Here is a 24,022-nt window from a genome sequence, read left to right as displayed (position 1 = left end):
GCATCTGTTTGCTTAGATATGGCAATTTGGGGCCCCTCAGAATCCCCTGAAGTCTTTGATGTAGGGAGAACACAGCAGGAGTGTTCCTCTTTTCTCAGGAAGCAGTTCAGATTTTCTTTAGGGGCAAAACTAAAGCTACTTTCAGAAGGTCCTGCTGCCCTCCCAGACAGTCTGTGTTCATGTTTCTTGTGTCCCCTGATGGTCATCACCTCCCTACCTTCGTCCATGTAATGTCCCTTGCTGTAAACCAGCTCTGTTAACTGATCCAAGTTCAAAACAAAACCACTATTTAATTTTTTTTTCCTTGACACAAATCTTTCTCTAGGAGGCATAAGTAGGAACATTTATTTTTCTCTTCAGAAAGCCAAACCCTGTTAATCCTTTTCAGTGTGCATAGTATCCTGCACAATGAATGATCCCATTCTTTCCCATAAAATCAGATCGGATAAAATCCCACTGTAAGGCTGCTAGTGACAATGAATCCGAAATATGTAGCAGAATTTGGGAACTTCTTCCCGTCCCTCCCCACCCCCACTAACATAGATTTCAGAGGCCATTAAGAATCCAAGCAAAGATACCCTGTCCTGTCAATCAGCGTGCCTGTCTCAAGAGTATCTATTTTTCAAATTACAGAAATACACATAGGAAATTTCCCAGTTACCTCTCCTCAAGGAGGCAGGACACGGCAGAGTAAAGATATCATTATCAGAGGAACGTCGGTTTCTTGCATCTTGTTTATGAAGGTAGAATGTCAGGAGATCTTCTCTCTCTCGTCTGTTTCTGCAGCGCTGATTCTGCCATTGTGGTTCTGGCTCATTTCCTATCTCTTCGATTTTCGTTCTGCGCCGGATTATTCTATCCCCGTGCCTCCTGCCTTCCAAAATGCCACAAAACAACTTGTGACTGTTAACTTCAGATTGAGAATTGGCTGAAGAGAACATAATGAATGGCCAAGGGAACACTTTGCCAATATTTCCCAAGAAACACAGCCTATAACTGTGAGATCTGGGTGATCTCTGTGCACCTGTCGGTTACACTGGATGCATAATCTAGTGGTGAAGTCCGACTGCACAGAGGAGTCATAAGCTTTTAAAAATTTAAGAGCCATTCAATGGAACCTCAGCAAAGGTTATAAGCAAATGCCAGGAGGTAAAGCTTTTTGAAAAACTTACCTACATCCATCTTTAGCATACAACCAAAAGTGGGATTGCTGTACGGTGTGTGAGAAAGCAAGCCTTTTGTGGCAGGAGGATTTTCCTTCGTGCTGGTCCTAATAACTTGTGCTTCACCCTTCCCGCTTTCTTAGGTCTTTGTTTCTAAATTGCTTGGTAGCAGACTGCTGCTGGGCAAGATGAAAAGGTTTGTCCCCTGCCTCAAGAGAAGCTGATCACAAACTGTGGACGAAATGGAAGTAGGCGTCGCATTTATTGAAAGCCAAAACAAAACCAAAAGCAACTGATTCGTAGCTGCAGAGCCTGACTGTCACTTAATTGGTCTAATTGCTCCCTTGGTGAGATAAGTGGAAATGGTATGATGAACCTCATCATATCCATAGAGGCTTTAATAAATACTGCAGGAATGCACCTTGCGATATACTTCCTCTGGAGGCTTTCCAGTCAAGCTTAACCTGTTTGTAATGACCTGCAGCTCACCCTAAGTTGAGCCCCTCAGAAAAGGAATTGCCAAGTTCATCTCAGCTTTTAGGGACCAATGGTGTTATTCAACTCATGGCAGTACTTCAAGGTAGAAACAACTAACACCACCACTTGTAGAAAATCAGTGTAACAAAACTCAGCACGAGATCTGGCGGGAAAATAAATCTATTCAATAAATCGCTTAACAAATCTGTTTTACACACTCACATTAATGCCATAAAGGAATGGTACAGGCTGGCAAGTCTAAACTCTGCATGGTAGCCCACCTCCAGCAATGGCCCAATCCCAGCTTCTTATGCCTCAGGGAAGAGTATTAAGATCCAGGCAATCACCATGTTACTTACTGGAACACTCTTGTAGTTCAGAGGTGCATATTTAGGACTCCTCACCTGACCTGAGGCACATTTAGGACTCCTGACCTGACTTGCCCAGTTCTGCTAAATCAAAAAAAGGGGACTGAAATTGCACACAACCTCCAACTGCCAACATGCAGGAAAACCATGGATTTTTTTTTTTATTTAGTTTTTATTATCCTTTTATCTTTCGTATTTTTTCTCTAATAATTTGTAACACACTTATTTCTCTTAACAGCAAGGTGGTATTTAATGGGGATCACTAGTCTTCAGTGATGATCTTCAGACCAGATCATACTAGTTTTCATTTCCTTTCATCTACAGTAATTTTCATATGCCAGGTGCAGTCAGCAAGTTTTCTGAAGGTCATCTGTTGTGTTATCAACCTTTGTTTTTACAGGCCTGAAATGCTTACTCAGCAATTTATTTTACTTTTCTTTTGCCATGGGTGTTCTTTCACTCTTCACTCCCTGTCACAATCAATCCGATGTGTATGTGAAACACTACAGGCCCCTCTACACAGCACTGGTGTGGCACATCTGGAACACTGGGGTCCAGCGCTCTGGGGTCTCCAGTACAAGAAAGACAGGGACATGATGGAAGAAGCCCAGTGAAGAGCCTCAAATCATGATTAAGGGGCTGGAACATCTGAAATACAAGGGACAATGAGAGCTGGGACTGCTCAGCCTGGAACAGAGAAGGCTCAGGGGCATCCTATCAGTGTACATAAATACTGGACAAGAGGGTGTAAGGAATATGGAGCCAGATTCTTCTGGCTAGCCAGTGACAAGACAAGAGGCAATGGGCACAAAATGAGAAAAGGGAATTCTGCTTAAATATAAAGAAGAAACCTTTTAGTAAAAAAGAGTGTTTGAACTCCTGAACAAGCTGCTGAGAGAGGCTGTGGAGTCTCCATCCTTGGAGATATTCAAAACCAGACCCACTCCTGGATGACTCTGCTCCATGCAGAGTCACTGGACTACAGTCTCCAAAGGTGCCTTCCAGCCTCAACTACTCCATGATTCTAAGAGCTTTAAGAATTACTGTTCGTCAGCATGAGCACTGTAAGGTTGCCAAGTTTACATGCCATAAAAAACAGGTCAAAGACCATGTTAGGAGCACAAATTCCAAGTTTATTAGGGATTCATGGTAAAATAAGCTTCCTCCTAATCCTTTACAGCAATAGTCTGTTAATTTTGCAGTTCTAGCTTTCTCCTACACCCAAGTATCACAGCAAACAGTGAATTAATTCTGGAAATACTTAAAAAAATTTTTTTTGAAAACCCAAAGAAAAAAAATCCCCACACAATGCTGTCAAATGAGTCTACGTTACAGAACATCAGGTGTTTTTACAGGTGCTACAGCCAATATGTATGTTTACACACACCTTGAGTAAACATAAGCGTGTTGAATTATATCAAGTCATCAAATGTCCATATGAGTTTAATAAACAAGTATATTTTTTATTTGGGAGACATCTTCTTCTGGTGTGTTTGATGGTTTGCCTGCTGAGTCTTTTTCTAATGGGCTTGGAGTCTTGTCTGAAGAATTTTTTTCTGGATTGCATAAAGCATCTGCTGTAGATGTGGTGCTTGTGACTGGTTCAGTGGTGTAACTGTGCAACATTTGCTCAAGTCGCTGAATACCTGTAGAAAGGGAATACAGAGGGAAATACTGACTTAATGTCTGGAGAAAGAATAGAATAGAAATAGAATGGAATAGAAAAGAACAGAAGTAGAAAGAGGAGAGGAGAGGAGAACCTTTAAGGTTGGACATGGCCTCTAAGATCATCAAATCCAACCATCAGTCCAACACCACCATGTCAACTAAACCATGTCCTGGAGTGCCATATCTACAAGGTTTTTGAACACCTCCCAGGGATGGTGACTCCACCACCTCTCTGGGCAGCCTGTTTCAGTGCCTGACCACTCAGTGAAGAAGTTTTTCCTAATAAGCAATCTGAATTGCCATGGTGAGACTTGAGACCATTTCCTGTCATCCTGTTGCCAGTTACTTGGGATGAAAGACCAACCCCCACCTCACTGCAACCTCCTTTCAGGTAGTTGTAGATAGTGATAAAGTCTCCCCTCAGCCTGCTCCAGGCTGAACAACCCCAGTTCCTTCAGCCACTCCTCATAAGATTTGTGCTCCAAGTTTCAGATTCACTACGAGTGGCTAAACATGGAAATGGGTTCCTCAGGGAGGTTGTGTAAATCTTCCTCTTTAGACAGTCTCAAAACTTGTCTGAATAACCTGTTCTCCGACTGGCTCTGCCCTGGGTGAGAAGTTGTACTACATGACACAAGAGTACCCCTACAATCTACATTTTCCTTTCATTACTTCACAAATGTTCCCCTTTGCTCAAGGTTAATTATTACAGCATGAGATACGCTTTTCATATCCAACAAAAGCCACATAAAATTGGGGATGCTGGGAAATTCCCACATGATATAAAGCATAATTGGAAAGAGTAAAAACCCTTTCACATAAAATTTGATGCCTTACTTCTGATAGAGTAAAAATAAATTTTAAAATTAAATTCTGAAAGCTTTAGAGGGTTAACATAATCCAACATCAGTGCTTTGTAACCAGTGCTCTGGGCCAATCCAGTTTTTCTCAGTTTATACAAATTCTACAATTGCCCCTCACAAACTGAGAGATAATAATCAGGTTTGAACTCATCATTTATAACATTACTGTTTCTTAAAACTTGTGTGCTACTTCATGCCATATTAGAAGTAAACCCCACTTACACAAGTAAATTTTATCTACAGAATCGGAGAAAACCAGTCTAAACCATCCAGGTTCATAACAGTAAAAAGCTTTTCCAGGACTAATCAGGAGTTTTTTATCAAGAAGCTTCTGCCATAATTCAAGTTCAGCTTCAAAAGTCTGCGATCTTAAGAACTAAAAAAAGAAGAAAACATTTTTTTTTTTAATAAAGGTCAAACAAGTGCACAAATTCACTAAAACAATTTTCCAGGACCTGATACTACAGTGTGTAATAACAAGAAATTTTTACATTTCCAATTTACAAATTCCCACCCCTTTTCAAACTTCTTACATACTTTCCTGAAGTCTGCCCACACATAGAGTCCTCCTGAACTTTTGAGCACGGGTATCCCAACATCTGCAAGCCCATCCACAAGAATATTCTGTGCTTCCTTAAGTCGCTTTTTGTTGGTGGGAAAAAAGACTTTATCCAACCAATCTATCAAAGCAAGAAAAAAGAGACTTGTGGTTTATTTACATCTGCAATGGAAAAAATGAAACAGTTGAGTGGAAACATTGCTATCATGGCTAACCTCTGTCCCTAAGGAACTGACTGAGAACATGCTGAACAGGTCCAGGACAGCTATGGAAGACAGCCAGTTGATTGACAGCTTTCTGAATTTCATGATTTCTGGTGTACAGTACTCCAGCTCTGATACCACTCATACCAAAATCCTACCAAGACAAAAGGAAGAGTAAGATACAATCTTTATTTTGTGATTTGTCAAGCCTCTAAGTCTAGAGTCACAGTCACAGAATCACAGAATTATTAAGGTTGGAAAAGACTTCCAAGATCACTTAGTCCAACCATCCCCCTACAACCTAAATTACTAAACCATGTCCCTAAGTACCTCATCCAACCTTTCCTTGAACACCCTGAGGGATGGTGACTCCACTAATTCCTTGGGCAACCTGTTCCAATACCTAACCACCCATGGGAAGAAACTTCTCCTCATTTCCAACCTGAACCTCCCTGCTGCAACTTGCAGCCATTGCCTCTTCTCCTATCACTACTTATCTGCGAGAAGAAGCTGACCCCCAGCTCACCACAACCTCCTTTCAGGTAGTTGTTGAAAGAAATAAGGTCTCTCCTGAGCCTCCTCTTCACCAGGCTAAATATTCCCAGTTCTCTCAGCTGCTCCTCATAAGACTTGTGTTCTAGACCCTTCACCAACTTTCTTGCCCTTCTCTGGAAATGCTCCAGGGCCTTGATGTCTTTCTTGTAGTGAGGGGCCCAAAACTGAACACAGTATTCAAGGTGCAGCCTCACCACAGCTCAGTACAGGGGGATGATCAGCTCCCTGGTCCTGCTGGCTACGCTACTCCTGACACAAGCCAGGATGCTGTTGGCCTTCTTGACCATCTAGGCACCCTGCTGGCTCATGTTCAGGTGAGTGTCAACCAACACCCCCAGATCCTTTTCCTCTCTGCAGCTTTGCAGCCACCCTGCTCAAACCTGTAGCATTGCCTGGGGTTGTTATGACCAAAATACAGGTCCCAGCACTTTGCCATGTTGAACTTCATCCCATCAGCCTCTGCCCATTGATCCAACCTGTCCAGGTCCCTCGGGGGCCCTTTCTACCCTCTGGCAAATTGAAACTTCTCACCCAGCCTGATGTCATCTGCAAACTTACTGAGGGGGCACTCAATTCCCTCATCCAAATCATCAACAAAGATATTAATGAGGATGGGCCCCGATACAGACCCCTGGGGAACACCACTTATGACTGGGTCATTGTGATGCATAGGAAAAAAACCCCAACAAAACACATCAGTTTACTGTTCCCTCCAGGAGAAGAAAAGGGAAAACACTACAGAGCTGAAACGTGCTTGTATCTTTCAATGCCTTTAATACATGTGCATCTACTGTTGCTGTTAAGTAGCTCCCAAATAAAACTCTGAACTTTAACAAATTTTACACTACCAAAGAAAATAATTCATGAACAGAGAAAAACTCAGCTTGGCACCTACACCACAAATTATGTCAGGATATGACTAATTTTTTTTTTGTGGAGAAATACCTCAGAGTTAAATACAAACACAGTATTTTGACCTACCTTGCTAAAACCCCACATAAAATGTGTCCGTTCTGGGTCTGGTAAACTGAATGAGAAAAGAGGAAGACAGACAAGAACTGTTGCTGTAGAGGAATGACTTGTGAAGGTTATGTAATATAAAAATGTTTAAATATGTATATATAAATGTTTTATATATAAAAATGTTTAAATGTGTAAAACCATAATAAAAGCAGCATATAATCCTTTAAAGGGACATGACTTTTTTTTTTCAAAGGCCTTTTAATGAAACACGATCCTATAACACTGATCTCCCATGTGTGTGCCGAGGCACTCACTGATTTACACAAAACAACCCCAAACCCAGACCAGAAAGGACCTGCACTAAGATGTAACAGTCCATTTAAAATCCTGCATTCTTACTCCATAGGTAGTGGTTGGGATTAAAACAAAAGCTGCATTTCCACAAGTGATGCACAACTGCTCTTGGACTTGATGGAGACGAATGGCTCGCTCAAGTGTGCTGTATGTCAGGCTAGGGAAGGGAGAAGTGAACATTTGAGGGTGAGGGGCAACTGAACAGAATACACCTCACTGTACCACAGCACATTATAGGTTTTCGCTCCTCTGTGTAAGGAGAGCTGAGGCTGGAAATTTCCTTCTCCAGCCTAATGGAGCTGGCTGAACTTTCACAGAATCATAGAATTGTAGGGGTTGGAAGGGACCTCGAGAGATCATCGGGTCCAACCCCCCTGCCAAAGCAGCTCCCTAGGACATATCACTCAGATAGGTGTCCAGATGGGTCTTGAATATCTCCAGAGAAGGAGACTCCACCACCTCCCTGGGCAGCCTGTCCCAGGGCTCTGTCACCCTGACTGTGAAAAAGTTCTTCCACATGTTGGTGCGGAACTTCCTGTGCTCCAACTTGCAGCCATTGCCCCTTGTCCTGTCTCCACAGACCACTGAAAAGGGGCTGGCTGATTCCCCCTGCATCCCCTGCTTCAGATAATTATAGACTTTAATTAGGCCCCCCCTTAGTCTTCTCTTCTCAAGGCTGAACAGTCCCAATTTACTCAGCCTTTCCTCATAGGGGAGATGCTCCAGGCCCTTAATCATCAAATGTTATTTTTTAGGCTTAATTTATGATTGATGATGCTATATGGGTGAGGCAACACCCAGTCACTTCGCAGAGCTTGGTTGTACTTGTATGTGCTTGGAAATTCTCATCGGTACAGAATCTGTGCAGTTACACAATCAAATACTTTGGAGAAAGAACATATGTTAGTCAGATACCAATAGGTTTAAATCTTCTGGAAATGTTTGTCTTCTCACCCCTGTTAGGAAACAAGAAGCCCAATGTCACAGTAGCCAAGAAGGAGACTCATTAAAGCAGGTAACTTGCACACCCTTAGACACCTTCAGTGCTGTTACAGTAAGAACCAGCAAAATGACTAAGGGCTCTGCCAATTTTTATCGTCATTATTGAGTAATACACTTTAGCTGGAAGCAAGAGCCATTTAAAGCCATTTAAAGCAGTCTATGAAGATCCCTTGTAGTAACAAGTTGAGGAGATGTGGATATGAGTTTGTTCAAATGATACCAGTTATACTGGCTAACCAGAAGCCTGAAAAAAAATGGCTTGAATTCTGTTCAGGATTAAATATCTTGTGATCTTTCAGAAGAAATCACACTTACCAATCTAAGCTAAGAACACTGGTGAAGGTGGTGTCATCGTAAACAGACAGCATGTATATTTCATCCATTATTACGTGTAAGTCATATCTAAGTATAGAAAAATACAAGCATATTAGCACATATAGAATAATTGTTTTACATATATATATAATCTCAACAGCTGCCATTTGTAAATATTCTGTATTTCTCAGCAGTGATAACATTCCATATATCCAAAACAAAATCCAAGTGCTTGCTCACTGCAGTGATTCTCAGGAATATGTATGGTCCCCCCCCAGCTCTAATTTAAAGTTTAAAATAACACAATATTATATTATAAAGCTCTTTACCCCCTCAGGATTTCTTCAGTGAGGCTTGAAGCCAGATGCAGACGTTGGGTTTTAAAAGGCCTGTTGTGCACTTACAGTAACGGTGTAATACACTCTTGTTGTGAAAGCCCCAGTAAACAGAAAGCCACGTTATCATACTTGATACCAAAAAGTCATGCACATATTTAGAAATACTGAAAAAAAATTGCAGAGTAGTTACTCTTTTCTAAGGAGACCTCATTTAATTTGACTCCTGACTTCTATATTTTTTTAAAGGAAGTTTGGTTACAGAATATTTTTTGCACGGAATATGAAGTTACTGTTTCTAATCCCTACCCTCTAACATTGTTTTAGTACCATCTTAAGTTGGTTACATCCTGAAATCCATGGGCCATGCTGACAAAAGATACATTTGCCTTTTAAAACACTTGATAACTTGAGTAATTGAGTCATGCATTGAATTCTAGAAAGCTCAATTGCTGTTTCCATAAACAGAAAATCCTGCCAAAAATGCAGGATTGCTGTGTTATTCCCTTTAATTAGTGAACGATTATACCAACTTACTCTACTTAAGACTGCCAGAAACTAAATATTGCTCGCTTTCAAAGTGTGTACAGGGCTTTGCAGTCATCACCAAAGTAACAAAGGAATATGTATTTTCCTGAAGAAATACAGATGCTTTTCAAAAGGAAGTGTTTTTATTTCCATCAGAATTATCTTTGAGGGCAGGTGAATTGCTTGCACATCTCAAGCTAAGTAGGTATAAAAGATACTACAGAACTTCAGCCCATTCTCACGCCTTGGCAATTCACTTACTTTCCCCCAATATCAAATGTTGAGATTTCCTTAGTTTGATAACGCTTCAAATGAAGTGCTGGCCAGCTGTAGCACTACTGCTAAGGGCTGGTAAATGCCTGGTGTTAATTTTTTTCTGAGCCATGCATCAAAGCAGGTCAAAAAAGAAACAGTGTTAGGCAAATTGAAAGGCTCTGGAAGTTTAAACCCAAAAAATCCCAAGAGTATTTCATGCAGAAAGGCATTGTTGGATCCCAGGTTCAGCCATTACCGGAAAGGCCAAGGAAAAAGGAGCGTTTCACAAGAAACATGATCAGAACCTGGTCCATCACCACCTCAGGCACATGCAGGGAACAGGCAATCACCAGAGGGTTTTTTTCATCATTGCGTTGAGAGAAAATGAAATACCAAACAAATAGCACTCGGGCTCCAACCTGTGTGCAAACTCTAGACATTCTTTCAGTAACTGTGCTGGGTAAATGTCCCCTAATGGGTTGTGGGGGTTGATCAGGATTAATGCTCTGACTCGGATGCCCTGGAAAAAGAAAAACTGGTAGTTGGAGACACCAACAACGTCAAACTAGCAAGACAACGTCAGACTAGCAAGGATGCAGGAAGTAAGTCTGGGAACCCTCCAATGAAAAGCTTGCTTTTGAAAATTATTTAATTACATACTGCAATTACTGTACAGACCAAAAGTCCAGCTACTGACCTTGGTTCAAGTATCTAATACCACCCCAAAAAATATACTAAATAGTTTATGAAAATCAAGTTAGGACTCATTTGAAACAGGCATACTGACAAAATAATTTCCCAGGACCGAGGATGGATAGAGGTGGGGAAGCTGAACAGAAATTGGACTTTGACATCTAATAAACTGCCAAGTAATTAATTTTTCAATGATGCTTGTTTCTTTAAACAAGTAATGGAACCTGCAGAAGATAGAAAACCAAATTACCTGGTGTTCTACAAGATGCACAGAAGGCTTGGGCAAATAATTATATTTATCCCCAGAGAAGAATGTCTGTTTTTCAAAAACCTCACCCCACCCAATGTAAATTCTCACTCCACCCAAACCTCCTCCAAAGGAGATTGTTTGTAAAGACCAACTCCCAAGGCACTCCAGGAAATCATGTTCAGCGACGAGGAAGTCCTGATATTTGCTTTCCCTGCCACGTGCAAGTCATCTGAACAGTAATAATTCCTGTGAGCAAGAGCTTCTCGAAAAATGAACTTGAAGTGTGTTGCCTTTGACTGCAGCTGAATGACCAGAAAACAAGATAAGACACACAATCAGCTGTTCCACAGGTATTCCTTGCACGCTACCACGTTTGGGGTATTTGACATGTGACGTGAATTAAGCAGGAGATGCCAAGTGAGGTGGTATTACTGCTCACAGGAGCAACTGCTGCAGGACAGCGGTTTCTCAATTGCTGTTCCAGCCTAGTTCCTCCAGCTGTTTATGATCTCACACGTATCCAAAGCAGATGTTTGTCATATTATTTGTGAGAACAGTTTCAGCTCTGGAAGGCTGACAAAGGCATGCAGATCTCCAAAGAGTTAATTCAGCCTGTGCTCCAGCGCCCTGCCCAGACAGTTGATGCCCTGACAACCACACTAGCACAGCAGGGATGCTAGCTGCCTCCCTCTGCGAGGATCCAGTGAGAAGTGTCTGAATGCTTGCATGGGCTCACATGAGCTGGCAAAGGCACAGGCGGATGACACAGACATACAGATGGTGTCTAAATATAGGCACCATGCTGATCAAGCAATTGGCTAACTAGGACAGCTTCAACATAGCTATAAAAAAGGTGTTATGCATTTGTATGTGTCCAAAATACCTGCTTTTCTATGTGTGATCTTGCAACTGACCTTATGAAGTGACCTTCCCTGTAGCTATATGTATTATCTGTAATTAAACCTCATTTTCTACCCTGAAGGAGGATACCAGGCGCTCATCTCCCTTCAAGTTTTGCAACGTCACTACCATCACCACCACATCTCCAGGAAAGTGTTTTACTGTTCAGCCTGTGCCTCTTCCACTGGATCTCTTCACAGAGGAGCACAAAACAGTTAAGTTTAATTGCATTTATCATTTTCCATGGCGTAGACTATGGATATCAAACAATAAGAAATACTGGTGAGCACTGTTTTGTGGACACTCACAAAATTAAATGTTTCTGGGGGAAGAGGTGGAGGGAAAACTTCCAAAGATGGGTGAGAATGTGGAAAAAAATAAAATTGTGGAGTGACACACAACATGGCAACTGATACCCTCAGTTTTGCAATCCTGAAAAGCATAAAATGACTGAATGGGACTAATGAAGTTTCCTAAACTCTGGAAAAATTTCTTTCGCATTTCTTTTGCATTTTTTTTTTGCTTGCTGGCAAATCCTTGTCAGCTGGAGCTCAGAAGAACCCCCTTCAAAATCACATTAGACATGTTTCTTTAATTAACCAAGCAGGTCATTACAGTAGCATATTCTCTCTCCTGAGGGTCAGAACAATAACTTGTTTACAGCACTTCAAATTCCATTAAAATCTACAGTGGAAAAAATCCCACAACTTGGTCTTGAAAGACAAGCTGAGATCTGTTCTTTGTGAAACAGGGTCAAGGAGTTTCTCTGCATTTTGTTACAGTGCCCCGATTATAAAGTAAGTTTGACTCCTGTTGCCAGGGTTGGACTCAACTCAGTCACAAGACTGAAAATCTGCACAGATGACACCACACAAAGGGTCTGGTGCTGAGAACACGCGCTGCTCACCAAACAATCAATGTCATTGATACCTGTGCTTTAGCTCCCTGTAACGCAGCTTCTAATTTTTCAACTGTCAGCTGGAAAGGGTGACTTTCTTCATCAGTCATCTACAGAAGGACAAACATCAGCAAGAATAAAACCATTGAAATAGAAGACAGTGAAGAAACACTCCCACCTAGGGAACCTACAGGCAGTACTGGCTTTTATCAAACTGCCTTTTGTTTTAGACTGTTTTCTAAAAGTTACATGAAGTTTCTCACAGCAGCAGCTCAAAGGAGGGCAAAGAGCAGTCCAAAGCCAGTGCTGTTGTACCTCAGAATCTGAAACTAAAATCTGACTTTTGTATATATGTCAAGTATTTTGTCTTAAAATGTTGCCCTTAGCTGAGACTACACTATTGATGACTTAAAGAAGAACGTGTGTGCGCGAAGGATGACTTAGCATGGTGAAAATGGCTGTTCTATCTTACAAAAGATGCTACCCCCTCCCCTTCCACCAGCCTCACAGATTACTGAGCTTTCAAACATCTTTCAGTGCTTAAGGGGAAAAATATGCAAACCAAATGTACCCACAGCAGGAGTGGCAGACTGAGAGCTGGCAGATTCTAATTTGGTGTGGCACTGCAAGAAGACACGTAATCCTACACATCTGATGACACCAGCCTCCTACCCAGCTGCAGCCTGAGGAAGAGGTGGGCTGTCTCTAGAAGTGCTAGACGGGTCCCATCTCTTCACTTGGACTCGGTTTGTGTTTTTCAGGTTTCTATGGCTGTTCCCCGTGAAAGGTCTATGAACGTAGGTGCGCCGCATAGCTAAAGCTTTACCTCGCTGAACAAGGGCACATGAACAGGTTGTATTCCGCCATACAGCCATGTTTTTGAATTTATACCACCATAGTATGGAGCTGGGATGAGATAGCCATCTAAAAACATTAAAAAAATAAATGAACATTTCTCGAGAACCACTATTTTGCTATACTCTAATCTGACAGTCTCAGAGTTTGACATCTGATCTAATCTCAAAGCTGTCACTGTGGCCTAAACCTCTATTTAAACAAAACTGGAAATGTAGCACATATCAATCAACCTGAATTCCTTCCCAATATTCTTCCTTAGCATTCACAACAGCAGATTCAACTGTCACATGTAATTTTCAGTAAAAAGGAACGGACACGATCAACTCCTCTTCTCTCTTCTCTTTTTTTTTCCTGACAAATAATGATCTCACTCCCAATATTTTCCTAATGCTTTGGTACTATCACTTTTTCACCAGGAACCGCTGCACACCTCAACTATGTTTTCCTGGTTGCCAAGGCACTATCTTGCAGCCAGGGAGCCTACAGCCCTGTGGAACTTGTTCCTCTCACTTTTTTGCTCTGAAGTAGCCCCAGGTTGGTGTTCTCCTGGAGATAACTGCAAAAGCCCCGCAAGAAGAGGTTTCAGAGAGGATGGAGTGGGCTCCCTCCCGAAACCAAGGGGTAAAAAGTAGCTGCTAGTGTTCATGAGGAAGAGTTCCTGATAAAACTGTGCAAATACAATGAAACCTGTACATATTAAACCAGACATGCACACAAGTAGTAAACATTATAATTTAAAGCTAAGCAAAATTTACTGGGTTTTCACAATGCTTTTGCCAGTGATATGCTGAAGTCATTGAACTGTGTCACTCCACCCTCCTCCCAAGGGCTCTTGGTGCCAGTAACAGGGTGTTACCAGGGCGGCACAGACTCCTACACGGCAGGTCAGCTAGGTGACCCTGTGCTCCTTCCTCCCCCGGCAGATCTTTGTAGATTTCCCCACTCTCTGCTGTACCACACGCTCACTCTGCTTTCCTCATTCCAAACCCGAAAGGAAACCATTGTCCCTTGCTGAGCTCTTTTCCCTTCTACCACCGTGAGCAGGTTATTTCCCTGGAGTCCACTCCCGCTTTGCATTCTCTCCTCTGCTTCCTCCTCACCACCACCCTTATTTGACTGGGAATCCCTCTTTTGCTACAGTCTCACTTCCCTGTCCCAAATTCTGAGGGTAGGCTGAGAGAGCTGGGCTTGTTCAGCCTCCAGAAGGGAAGGCTCTGCAGGGACCCTATAAGGAAGCTGGGGAAGAACTGTTCATGAGGGCATGTAGTAGTAGGACAAGGGGTAATGGTTTTGAATTTGAAAAGGGGAGATTTGGGTATGATATTTGGAAAAAGTTCTTCAATATGAGGGTGGTGGATCACTGGAACAGGTTGTCCAGAGAGGTAGTGGAGGCCCCATCCCCGGAGATACTTGAGGTCAGGCTTGACAGGGCTCGGAGCGACCTGATCTGGTGAAGAAGTCCCTGCTTACTGCAGGGGGGTTGTGCTAGATGGCCTTTAAAAGTCCCTTCCAACCTAACATGTTCTGTGATTCTAAATTCCTTCTACATGTTTTCCTTACCCAATTTCCCAAATTTTCTCTGGGACCCAGATTTCAACCCAGTCCACCTCCCTCCCTGTGGGCCTGCTCCCTCCAGCTTCCAACATGTTTCCCCCCTCTTTTTCTCAGAGCTTTACAAAATACACTGCATCCTCTCTGTACCCTTCCCTTCTTCCAATAACGCTCTTCAAAACCTGTACGTTTCCTTGCAGAAAGCGAGTGAGCCTGCCGATGCCTCCAATGTTTTTCACCATTGTAGAAATAGAGGCATTATTTCAAAGACACTTTGCCAGTGACAAAACAGAGTGCCTTGCTTTACAATTATGGGAGATTGTCAGAAGTCACAATTATATTCACTGCTAACTAAAATTTCTAAGCAAAATAACTAGGTTTTTACTCACCACCAGGGTCACATAATACAGTTGACAGAGTGGCAAACACAGCACAGCAGCCATTCATAACAGTTACCTGAAGGAAGTAGTATAAACCTGCATTCAGCACTGAAATAGTTAGATGTGTCAGCATTTGTCTAGTTTAAATGAAACAGAGTGAAAAAGCCACACTTTTCCACCTGTAGCACCAAACCCTCGGATGTTACACATTGTCCACATTTGCCAGTGGAAAATGAACACTACTGAGTCTTCCACAAATCTGGCATATGTCCCTCCTGTCATGTCTTGCTGACATTTGTGTTCAGATTTACTCATCTTCATCAGTTTAAGAAAAATAAGATGCAAAGATAAAGCACTTGGCTTACATGTTCTGGATTCAGTTGGCTTGCAGATCTGGCATAGTCAGTTAGAAATTTGGCAATTTCTTCTCTGAAACTAAAACACAGAACAAAGCCAACTACTCAATCATGTATTTATCAAAAGGAAAAAAACCAGCACAAAATACACACAGAAGAGTGAAGCATACCAGAACAAGTACATAATTCGTTCTGTTATGAAAGCCTTTAAGATTTTTATTAAATATAACTTCTTCAGACACCCAGTGTGCTGCACTTTGTGAGACACAAGCACACAGAAGCCATCTGTTACCATGAGTAACAGTGACTGTGACTCAATACTAGAAAAATGAGAAAATAAAGCAGCATCTTTGAGGATCTGGTTTTGGAGAAAGAGTGAAATGTGAGTTGATGCCAATTCTTTAGATCAAGGCAGGCTTTCAGCCTTGGTGAAGATGATGGTGAAGTTCCTATCAATCCTCAGGGAGCCAGAATATAACGTCTACTCCTCACAGAATTTCCATTTATCCCTCACTGAGACTAGAATAAATTGTTCCAGGAGAGATTCATCACATCAATATGATTCAACAGAACAATCGATGCTCTCTTGTTTTCCAACAAGCCCTGGTGTCTTTGACCTTTGGCATTCTGGGTCTTTGTGGCACATTATGGGTGGGAGAAAACCAGAATAGAACTCCAGAAAAGGAATTTCTGCACGGGAACCCAAGAACTGCCAGCATGCAGGTCACAGTAACACACCTTTCGCTTACCTGAGGAACGAAAAAGCACCCAGGGTCACACGGGCCATGACTGGCACTGACCGTGAACGATGAGGGTAGTGGGAATAGGAATTTCTTACCTTCTAGTACCTTGGGTATCAGAATACTGGAAAAGCTTCGGCTCCAGATAATTCATATCAGGTCTTGTGAGCTAGTGACATGAACAAGAGAGAGTGTAGGACACAGTGTGCTTGGGAGTTTCTGTTCTGGTGTAGCATACGTTTTAAAAAATTATACAGCACCATTAAGGAAATGGCAAATATAAGAATTCATGAGTTATAATTTTGTTCGTACTCTGCAATTCTCTTTTTTTAGTTTTAAGATGTTAGAAAATGGCATTAAAATATCATCAAACTAAAGGAAGAAAATAATGGATTATTCATGACGTCATCAAAATCAAGGAAGAAAATAACGAGAATTATTTATTGGATTGTTTTGTCATATATTAAAACATGTCCTGAAAAACACGTAGCAGAAAAACATCCTTGCTGTACCTAAGAGATTATGCAGACACTTCTGAGATATAAGAAAGCTCAAACAATTATTGCAATACTTATGATATCACCTTTTAATTCACATGTCAACTTGGATGTGTTTCTCAACCAACAGAAGAAAAGTGAGGGCAACCCTGCCTGATACAGAGCAACACTACCTGTACTATCAGCAGTGGCTTTCTTGCTCTCAAAGCAGGTGTCCCCCCCGAAAACTGAGTCCTGCATTTTTTGTGGCATCGATATTGTTTTATTTCTAAAGAAAAAATCCCTCTCTGGCCGCCAGCAGCACTGACTCCTCAGCCAACCAAGCTGCATGTTGCGCTGACGCCCGACCCTGTGCCACAAGCATTGCAAACACACTGGCAGTTGCACCGTGCCAACTCATCACTTGAGGTGAGGAGGAAGGACAAGCAGGAGGCAACATGCAAGCTGCAGGATCCGGCCTGGCAGCCAGATCTCTGCTTTGCTAACACGTAGCCAGCAGCCCATGCTTTCCAGCAGATGAGCTAGAACAGCAGCAACTCTGGGGGAAACGCCTCCTCCGAAGGAGACACAACTTCCCCATGGCTGCGTTTCAGAGCCCGCGGTGCACAAGCAGCACAACACTGCGGTTGTAGCTTCTGTTCTGCTCAAAGTCTGAATTTCAGGCACGGGGCGTTTTCAGTCAAAGTTTTGGCTTTGCTGTTAGAACAGTAAGTGTCTTACCAGGCCCAGTTTTCCCCTCAGAAAACACACTTCTTCCTGAAAGCTACCCTTCAGAGCAGTGTTTTCTGCTCAAACCGGAACAGACCCCTGTCAGTTCTGTCTGGACCGTACGTGCAACCAAATGCAAGTGAAGTCTGAGCAAAACCAAACCTATTCTGGGTTTGAGCCAGAGGCGAGTTTCCAGCATAGGTGTCACTCAGCAGATTATTTCTGAGTGCGCAGCTGGAGCAGGACAGATAAACATGCCAAGTGTGCTTCCTTGTGAGAGCCGGTAGTGCCGGTGCTGCCAGTATCCCACCCTGCTCCTTACTTTCCCCTCTGCTGAACTCAAAGACAAAGCGGCGGTTCCACCCCAGTTACTCAGCGGACGGCAACACTTACTCTCTCCTCTATTAAGTCGAAGCAAAGCTTGTTCTCACTTGTGCCCAGATTCAGGATGCCCTAGAAGAGACGGCCGCTGTTAAACGCCAGCGCTGCGGGAGTAGGAAAGCCCCGGCTCGCTCCTCGTTCCGCCGTGTGCCCTCTGCGGCGGGGCTCTGCGAGCCCACCGAAGCGCGCCCGGCAGCCCTCCGGGACGGAGCCCCGGGCCCAGCCGCTCCCCGCACCTGCGGATTGAGGTCCCGATCGAAAGGGTCGGCGACATAGAGGGCGAAGCCGGCGTCCAGCAGCCCCGGGGCGCCGCGGGCGATGCGGTCGCCGCGGGCCGACAGGACGGACCCCCCGCCGCCGCTCATCTTCCGCTCCGCCTGCGCGGGAATCCGGCGGGCAGAGCCCCGTCCCGCTGCCGCCGAGCCCCGCCGCCCCGCCCCGGGCTCCGCGCAGCAGCCCAGGGAGACTTTCCGCGGCGCGGTGGCGGCTCCCGGGGGTCTCTCGGCAGGACGGGCGGTCTCGGCCGTGCGCTCCGCTTTTGTAGCGGTGAGGGGCTCCCGGCCGCGGCAGCCGCCAGCCCAGAGCTCCGGGAGCAGGGGACCGGCAGGGTTTTAACTCCGGGGAAAGTAGGGCATTGGCAAATGGGCTTCGAGTTAACTCTCGGCTGACGTTAAAAGAGTTACGCACCGAAAATCGCCCTGCAGCTGTATGACCTCAGTAATTGCTTGTTGGTGCGCCAAAAATCTAGCGCCAGCGTCCGCTTATCTGCCGGCTGTCCGCAAGCCAGGCGCTGCGGGGCAGCTGTGCTCAGCCAACAGCCACTGCTCTGCGTCTTTGTGTCACAGCGGCTCTCAACAGTGAAGAGAGAGGCGGTCGCCTCTTGTGTAGAGGAACAATGTACACGTGGGAACAACACAAGCCGACCTTTCCCCTGCGATACCGCTCTGTCACTGCAGCTAATTCAAGCTGGCTAAGATTCGGACCCTAGCACGGGACAGCATTGCTAGGAGATACAAAACCTACCCTGGTTACCTAATGGCAGCGACAGGGCACCGCCGCTGTGCAGCGCTGCAGGATGGCCACACACGTGGCTCTCTTAGGAAAGCTCCACCAGCTGCTAGAGGATCCAGAGGAGGAATTGTTCATGCTTCATTTCTATTAGTCTGACTTACACTTGTGAGCTGAACACCAGTACAACTGATTCAACATTTCTTTACCAGCTGCTGTCTAAGCATCTGGAAGTATTTTACCCCACATCTCTCTGGAGCAACACTCAGAACCTTCAGCAATTGATTTTCAGTGCAGTGTACCCATGACAGACTGTCACACCTTGGCCTATTTTAGAAATGGAAAGCGAAAGCAACTGAGCCTTAAGGCGAGAGGGGGTAGTATTCCAACTCTGTCCTGCATATGCTGATCAAAGAGAGAAATTGTCTGGCACATGGCTTACTAAAAACCTAAAACCAATTATAGAAATAATGTCTGAAATTTTGCACCTAAGACTGAACCGGGTGTTAGTTAATAAACCTTACATTTGTCATATATTACAACAGTTTGCACCGAAGTCAAACACATCATCATCACCATGATGCCATCTCCCTTGTGCTTCCAATGCAAAATATTTCACTTACCCTGTACTTGGACCTGACGCCCAGGTCATGCTAACACAGACAGCCCCCTCTGAAGAGAGGGCACCCTGAATGCAATGGAGACACTGCAGACCCCTGTAATGAAATGTTCTGTAAACAGGTTATTCCCAAACCATGTCTGTGGAAGCAAAGTTAATTCCTACCTGTGAAATGACCTGATCACAGCCAGGTGTCCCACCTTCATTCCACAGGGTGAATGCTGCAAATAGCAGCCTAAGTCATGCAAGAAATTCTGTTCTGCTTCTGGTCCCGTTCGCGCTCCCGCATTGCTTATGATTTGATTGGAAAACAGGCTTTATTCCTACCCTATTATATATGAGCTTGGGAGGTATTTAATAACAGTCAGATCCTCATGCATTAATAAGGCATGTATGTATATTAGTATTTTCATAAGAACTAGGAATTATGACATAAATTAGGCAACAAGTAAAATAATCTATTGGATTCATAATATTAAAAAGCCAACTTTACACTGTTTCATATATATACATATGCACACACACAAACACACACCCCAGCTAATTTAAGTAAAACATCCTGTGGAAAAAAATTAAATTAATACAATGTTTTAACTTTTTAATTTGTATTTTAAAAGATTTGTTTGCTTTTGGGCTGGAGAAACCTACTTTGCTTCCTTGTGGCCAGATGAAGGGGAGGAAGAAACTCCCTGTGACATTAAATGCAGATTTGGTCCACACCAAATTTAGACTTGTTTGGTTGAACTAAAAGCCAAAGTACTTTTCAAACCTAGAGCAAATCATAAACTGTGTTTTAGTGAGGCTGTATCTTGTCAAGCAGAGTTCTAGCTGCTGTTGTCTATTACAAAACATAAGGCTCATGCAATCTAAGCCTCAGCAGACATTGCTTATCTCTTCATTTCAAACGGGTTAGGAAATGCTTTGTAATTGTTCTCTTTAGAAGTGGAACAAAGTTTGACCCCTTAAGAAGCGGGAGTTATACCATAAATACCTTGAGATATTTTTACTGTGCAACAGAAAAATCTGTTTCCCAGACAGTGAATGTGATTTACGGCAGAACAGCATTAACAGTGAAAGGATCTAACACACAGCATGGTATTCAGTGTCCCCAATTCTTGGAAAAGCAAACATGGCAGCTTTTGATTATTAGGAGTTACCAACTTCCCTCAACATTCTGGCATACAAGGTGTTCAGAGTTACATACACTGATGAAATCAGCATTTAGCAGAATTGACCCACTATCTCATGTTTTCCCCAAAACTTTTTCCAGTCACCAGCAGACCCATGGATCACTTCAAAACAGGCCCATTTTTCCAAAGCAGTGTTTGAAAATGTATCAGCTCCACAGCTGTAAGAAGATAGCTTCGACATAAATTGATTTTGCAGTAAAAACTGCCGAAACATTAAAGACAAATTATGGGATAGCAGTGGCAATGGACTTCCCTTCAGCAAAGTGAGATACCCCCGTGCTTGTTAGAAACAAGATGAGTGTTTACATCTATATTTAACACTCATTTCTTTAGAAGTCCCTCGACTACGGGGAAAGACTGGCTGGCAACTGAGAAAAGGTCAGCGACAGCTGACACTGTTGGTGACAACAGGCATGAGAGGAAGCAGCTACCCCCCATTATCAACCTTTCACATGGTCCGTAACACACACCCAGAAAACCTGACGTGGGTATCACTGCAGGGAGGTAGGGATGGCAGCTGAACGGGGAGGGAGGCACAGAACTTGTCTGGGTTTGGATCACTGGTTCACAGTTTATTTGGTCCTTGTCTTGATGGAGGAGACTGGAAAAGTTTGTGCTGGGTCCCTTTTCACTCTTGGCATACTTCTCAGTCTGGGCTCTGTGGAAGAGCCCTGACACAAGCTGGTCTTCCTTGCACCATACCCTCCCGTTAGCCATAGGCTTGGCGCTCCCTGTACATGTGCATGTGTAACAGCTCTTATCTAAGCTTCACTTAGAGACTCCACTATCTTTTGAGACGTTAATACAACCAAAGATAACCTAACAGCAACTGGTTATTAATAGTGACCTACTTTGGATCAAACGATACAACCCATGGCAGTAGCCAAGGTCAGCTGCATAGGTGTGTGTACACATGTCCACACACACCCCCCCCCCCAGTTCCTTCAACACACCAGTGAAATTCCTTGCACACGGAAAGGAAGAGCACAGGCTGGGAAAGCAGATTTTGAACCCAGGTGTCCAGCACAGGTTAGTAGCTAATTTGGGTTGCGGACTGAGAGCACCTCAACATACAGCCCAAGGCAAGCAGGCTTTCCTTTGTAACTTCACAGCATGATGCAGTATTGCATTCTAATTACATGACTCCAAGCGTGAAGGAAATTCCATAAATTACTGTGCTGTCTTTGTTACAATTGTGATCAGCCTCTGACTGTTCCTTTAAGGTTTAAGAATCAGTCCATCATGAGATTATCATTAATAGGAAGGTTAAATCATCTCCATTCTTCATGAATGTGGTAAATCCATTATCTAGACATAAACTAAAGAACAGACGCTATTACTAATTTGGGCTAATTTGAATGTTTTTGTAATAGTTGAAGATTTTTTTACCAAACAGAAAAGATACAATAAATTGCAATATATTTAAAACAATTTTGGCAAGGTAAGAGCTAGAAGACCACCTTCTTTTAGAAGCTCTAGTTGTAGAACCGTTGACTGAAAAATCATTAAGTCAGTAGGCTGAAGAGTAAGTGAAAAGGTCCCAGAGCTACCTGAGAAAGTGAAGGAACTAATCCCTGAAATTACCTGGGCTGAAGTTTCAAATGCAAGTATTTGGATAGAAGATAACAAGATAACATTTCCTTAGGCTAGAGATGAAAACTTTGGATTTTGTAGCTCAAAGAAAAGGAAAAATGAGCTCAAAATGGCACAGGATGAATTACTGGAAAAGAGATGACAGGGAACTATTAATAAACAAATAAACTACATCCTGAAGGCCAGAAATGCCAAAATGTCCTGGAAAGGGAAATTAAAAAACCCACAAACATGATGTTTTTTGGGTTTTGACACATAAACAAAGCAGAGTAACTAGTTATAGCTTGTTAGCTGCTGCACTTCATTAATATCATCCATGGTTTTTGCTCCTCTTCCAAGAAAAGGTAAGTTACATCAAAAGTACCTTATATTTACCTCAGTATAATTTTGAGTTACCTTGGAGCATCTGACAAGGAATGACTTGTGCCTATGAAGCAGACTGCTTTACCTGTTCCAGCCCTATTCGCATTCACCTCTACAGCCCTTTAAAACAAGGTGAACAAGGAGAGAAACGACACCATCATGTAAGAAATATGAACTCAAGGTTAGAAGGCATCTCAGACATGGCTCTGATGCTACACACACGTATGTGTACTTCAAAAGTCTGATGCTAATGAATAGACAATAGTAATGCAATGAGGATTTTCAGTTTCAAAACCTACTGAAGCAAGACTTAAGCAGGAGTAAATAGCAGTAGGTCAGCATAAATGAGGAAATTGGAGGTAAACTACTACAAGCTAAGACTTGTGGTCTATGAAGGTGTGTTGTGTATACAGACTTCACCTGTACCAGGCTGTGAGGAGAAACATGTGAGTCACAAGTTATTTGCCAGCACCAGGAGTAGGAACTACAAGCAGTCAGCAGTAAACAATGTTATCATACTGTCAACATGAAGTGTTCTTCAGTTACTGACACAGCAATGAATGAAATAACAAATTGGAATGTGTGGGAACATATAAACAAACACATAGGCGCAGCTCAAGTAAGGCTGCTGCTACTAAAGTACCTGATGTGATCAGAGGAAGTGTGGACATACTATCTGATCACAGAGAGGGTAATAATGCCCAAAGCAATACAGGTGTGAAAAGGCACATAACACCTATCAAAGACCAGCAAAAAGAGGAAAAATAAAAATCTATTTTTTCTAATTACCTCAGGAAAGTAAATAGGGAAGGAAGATTACTGAAGAATAAACCAAGCAAACCGCCCTCCATTGTTGGCAAAATGTTGTGAAAGAGAGATGTAGAACTGTGGATCTCCAGTTTTCTTCCTCTCTTCTGTCAAGACCTGCTTATTTATGTACCAGCCAAGAAAGAAAACTCTTTAAAATCTTTAAGACAGCAGTTGTGAACAATTTCATGAGGTAACATTAGAAAGCTTACAAACATTGGCTCAAGCTGTGTCAGGGCAGGTTCAGATTAGAAATTAGGAAAAAGTTCTTCACTGAAAGGGTTATCGGGCACTGGAACAGGCTGCCCAGGGATGCAGTTGAGTCACTGACCCAGGATGTATTTAAAAGATGGTAGATGAGGTGCTCAGGGATATGTTTTAGTAGAGGACAGGTATGGTTGGACTCGATCTCAAAGGTCTTTTCCAACCTAGTGATTCTGTGATGTTTTGGAACAGTCTCCAAGAAGAAAAGATGGGGACAGGAAGATACAGTTGTGAAATGCAACTTGATACTCTGTGAATAATAAACAGTGGCAGAAAACAAGATAGAGATATCTTTGTCTTAATTTTCTTTGCACTACAGTGATTCTGTTAGTATCAGACTTGGTACCACCGTTCTCTT

The 24,022-nt window shown here is 43.0% G+C and overlaps 1 protein-coding gene across 1 annotated transcript; it reads right to left on the bottom strand.

The window, feature by feature from the left end:
* Positions 1 to 3,172: 3,172 nt before the first annotated feature.
* LOC311205721 (1-aminocyclopropane-1-carboxylate synthase-like protein 1) lies at positions 3,173 to 18,185 on the bottom strand (the record flags this gene model as incomplete). Its single annotated transcript, XM_084280218.1, has 14 exons — positions 3,173 to 3,654; positions 4,762 to 4,915; positions 5,077 to 5,219; positions 5,314 to 5,455; positions 6,838 to 6,883; positions 8,491 to 8,577; positions 10,028 to 10,128; positions 12,382 to 12,459; positions 13,176 to 13,273; positions 15,148 to 15,214; positions 15,504 to 15,573; positions 16,333 to 16,403; positions 17,833 to 17,892; positions 18,057 to 18,185. 14 exons carry the CDS (start codon positions 18,183 to 18,185, stop codon positions 3,452 to 3,454), a joined length of 1,449 nt encoding a protein of 482 aa, XP_084136344.1. The 3' UTR covers positions 3,173 to 3,451.
* Positions 18,186 to 24,022: the final 5,837 nt, after the last annotated feature.

Source organism: Gallinula chloropus, assembly GCF_964237585.1.
Source record: "Gallinula chloropus genome assembly, chromosome: 2".
Classification (NCBI taxonomy): Eukaryota; Metazoa; Chordata; class Aves; order Gruiformes; family Rallidae; genus Gallinula; species Gallinula chloropus.
This window is presented reverse-complemented; position numbering and strand designations above follow the sequence as displayed.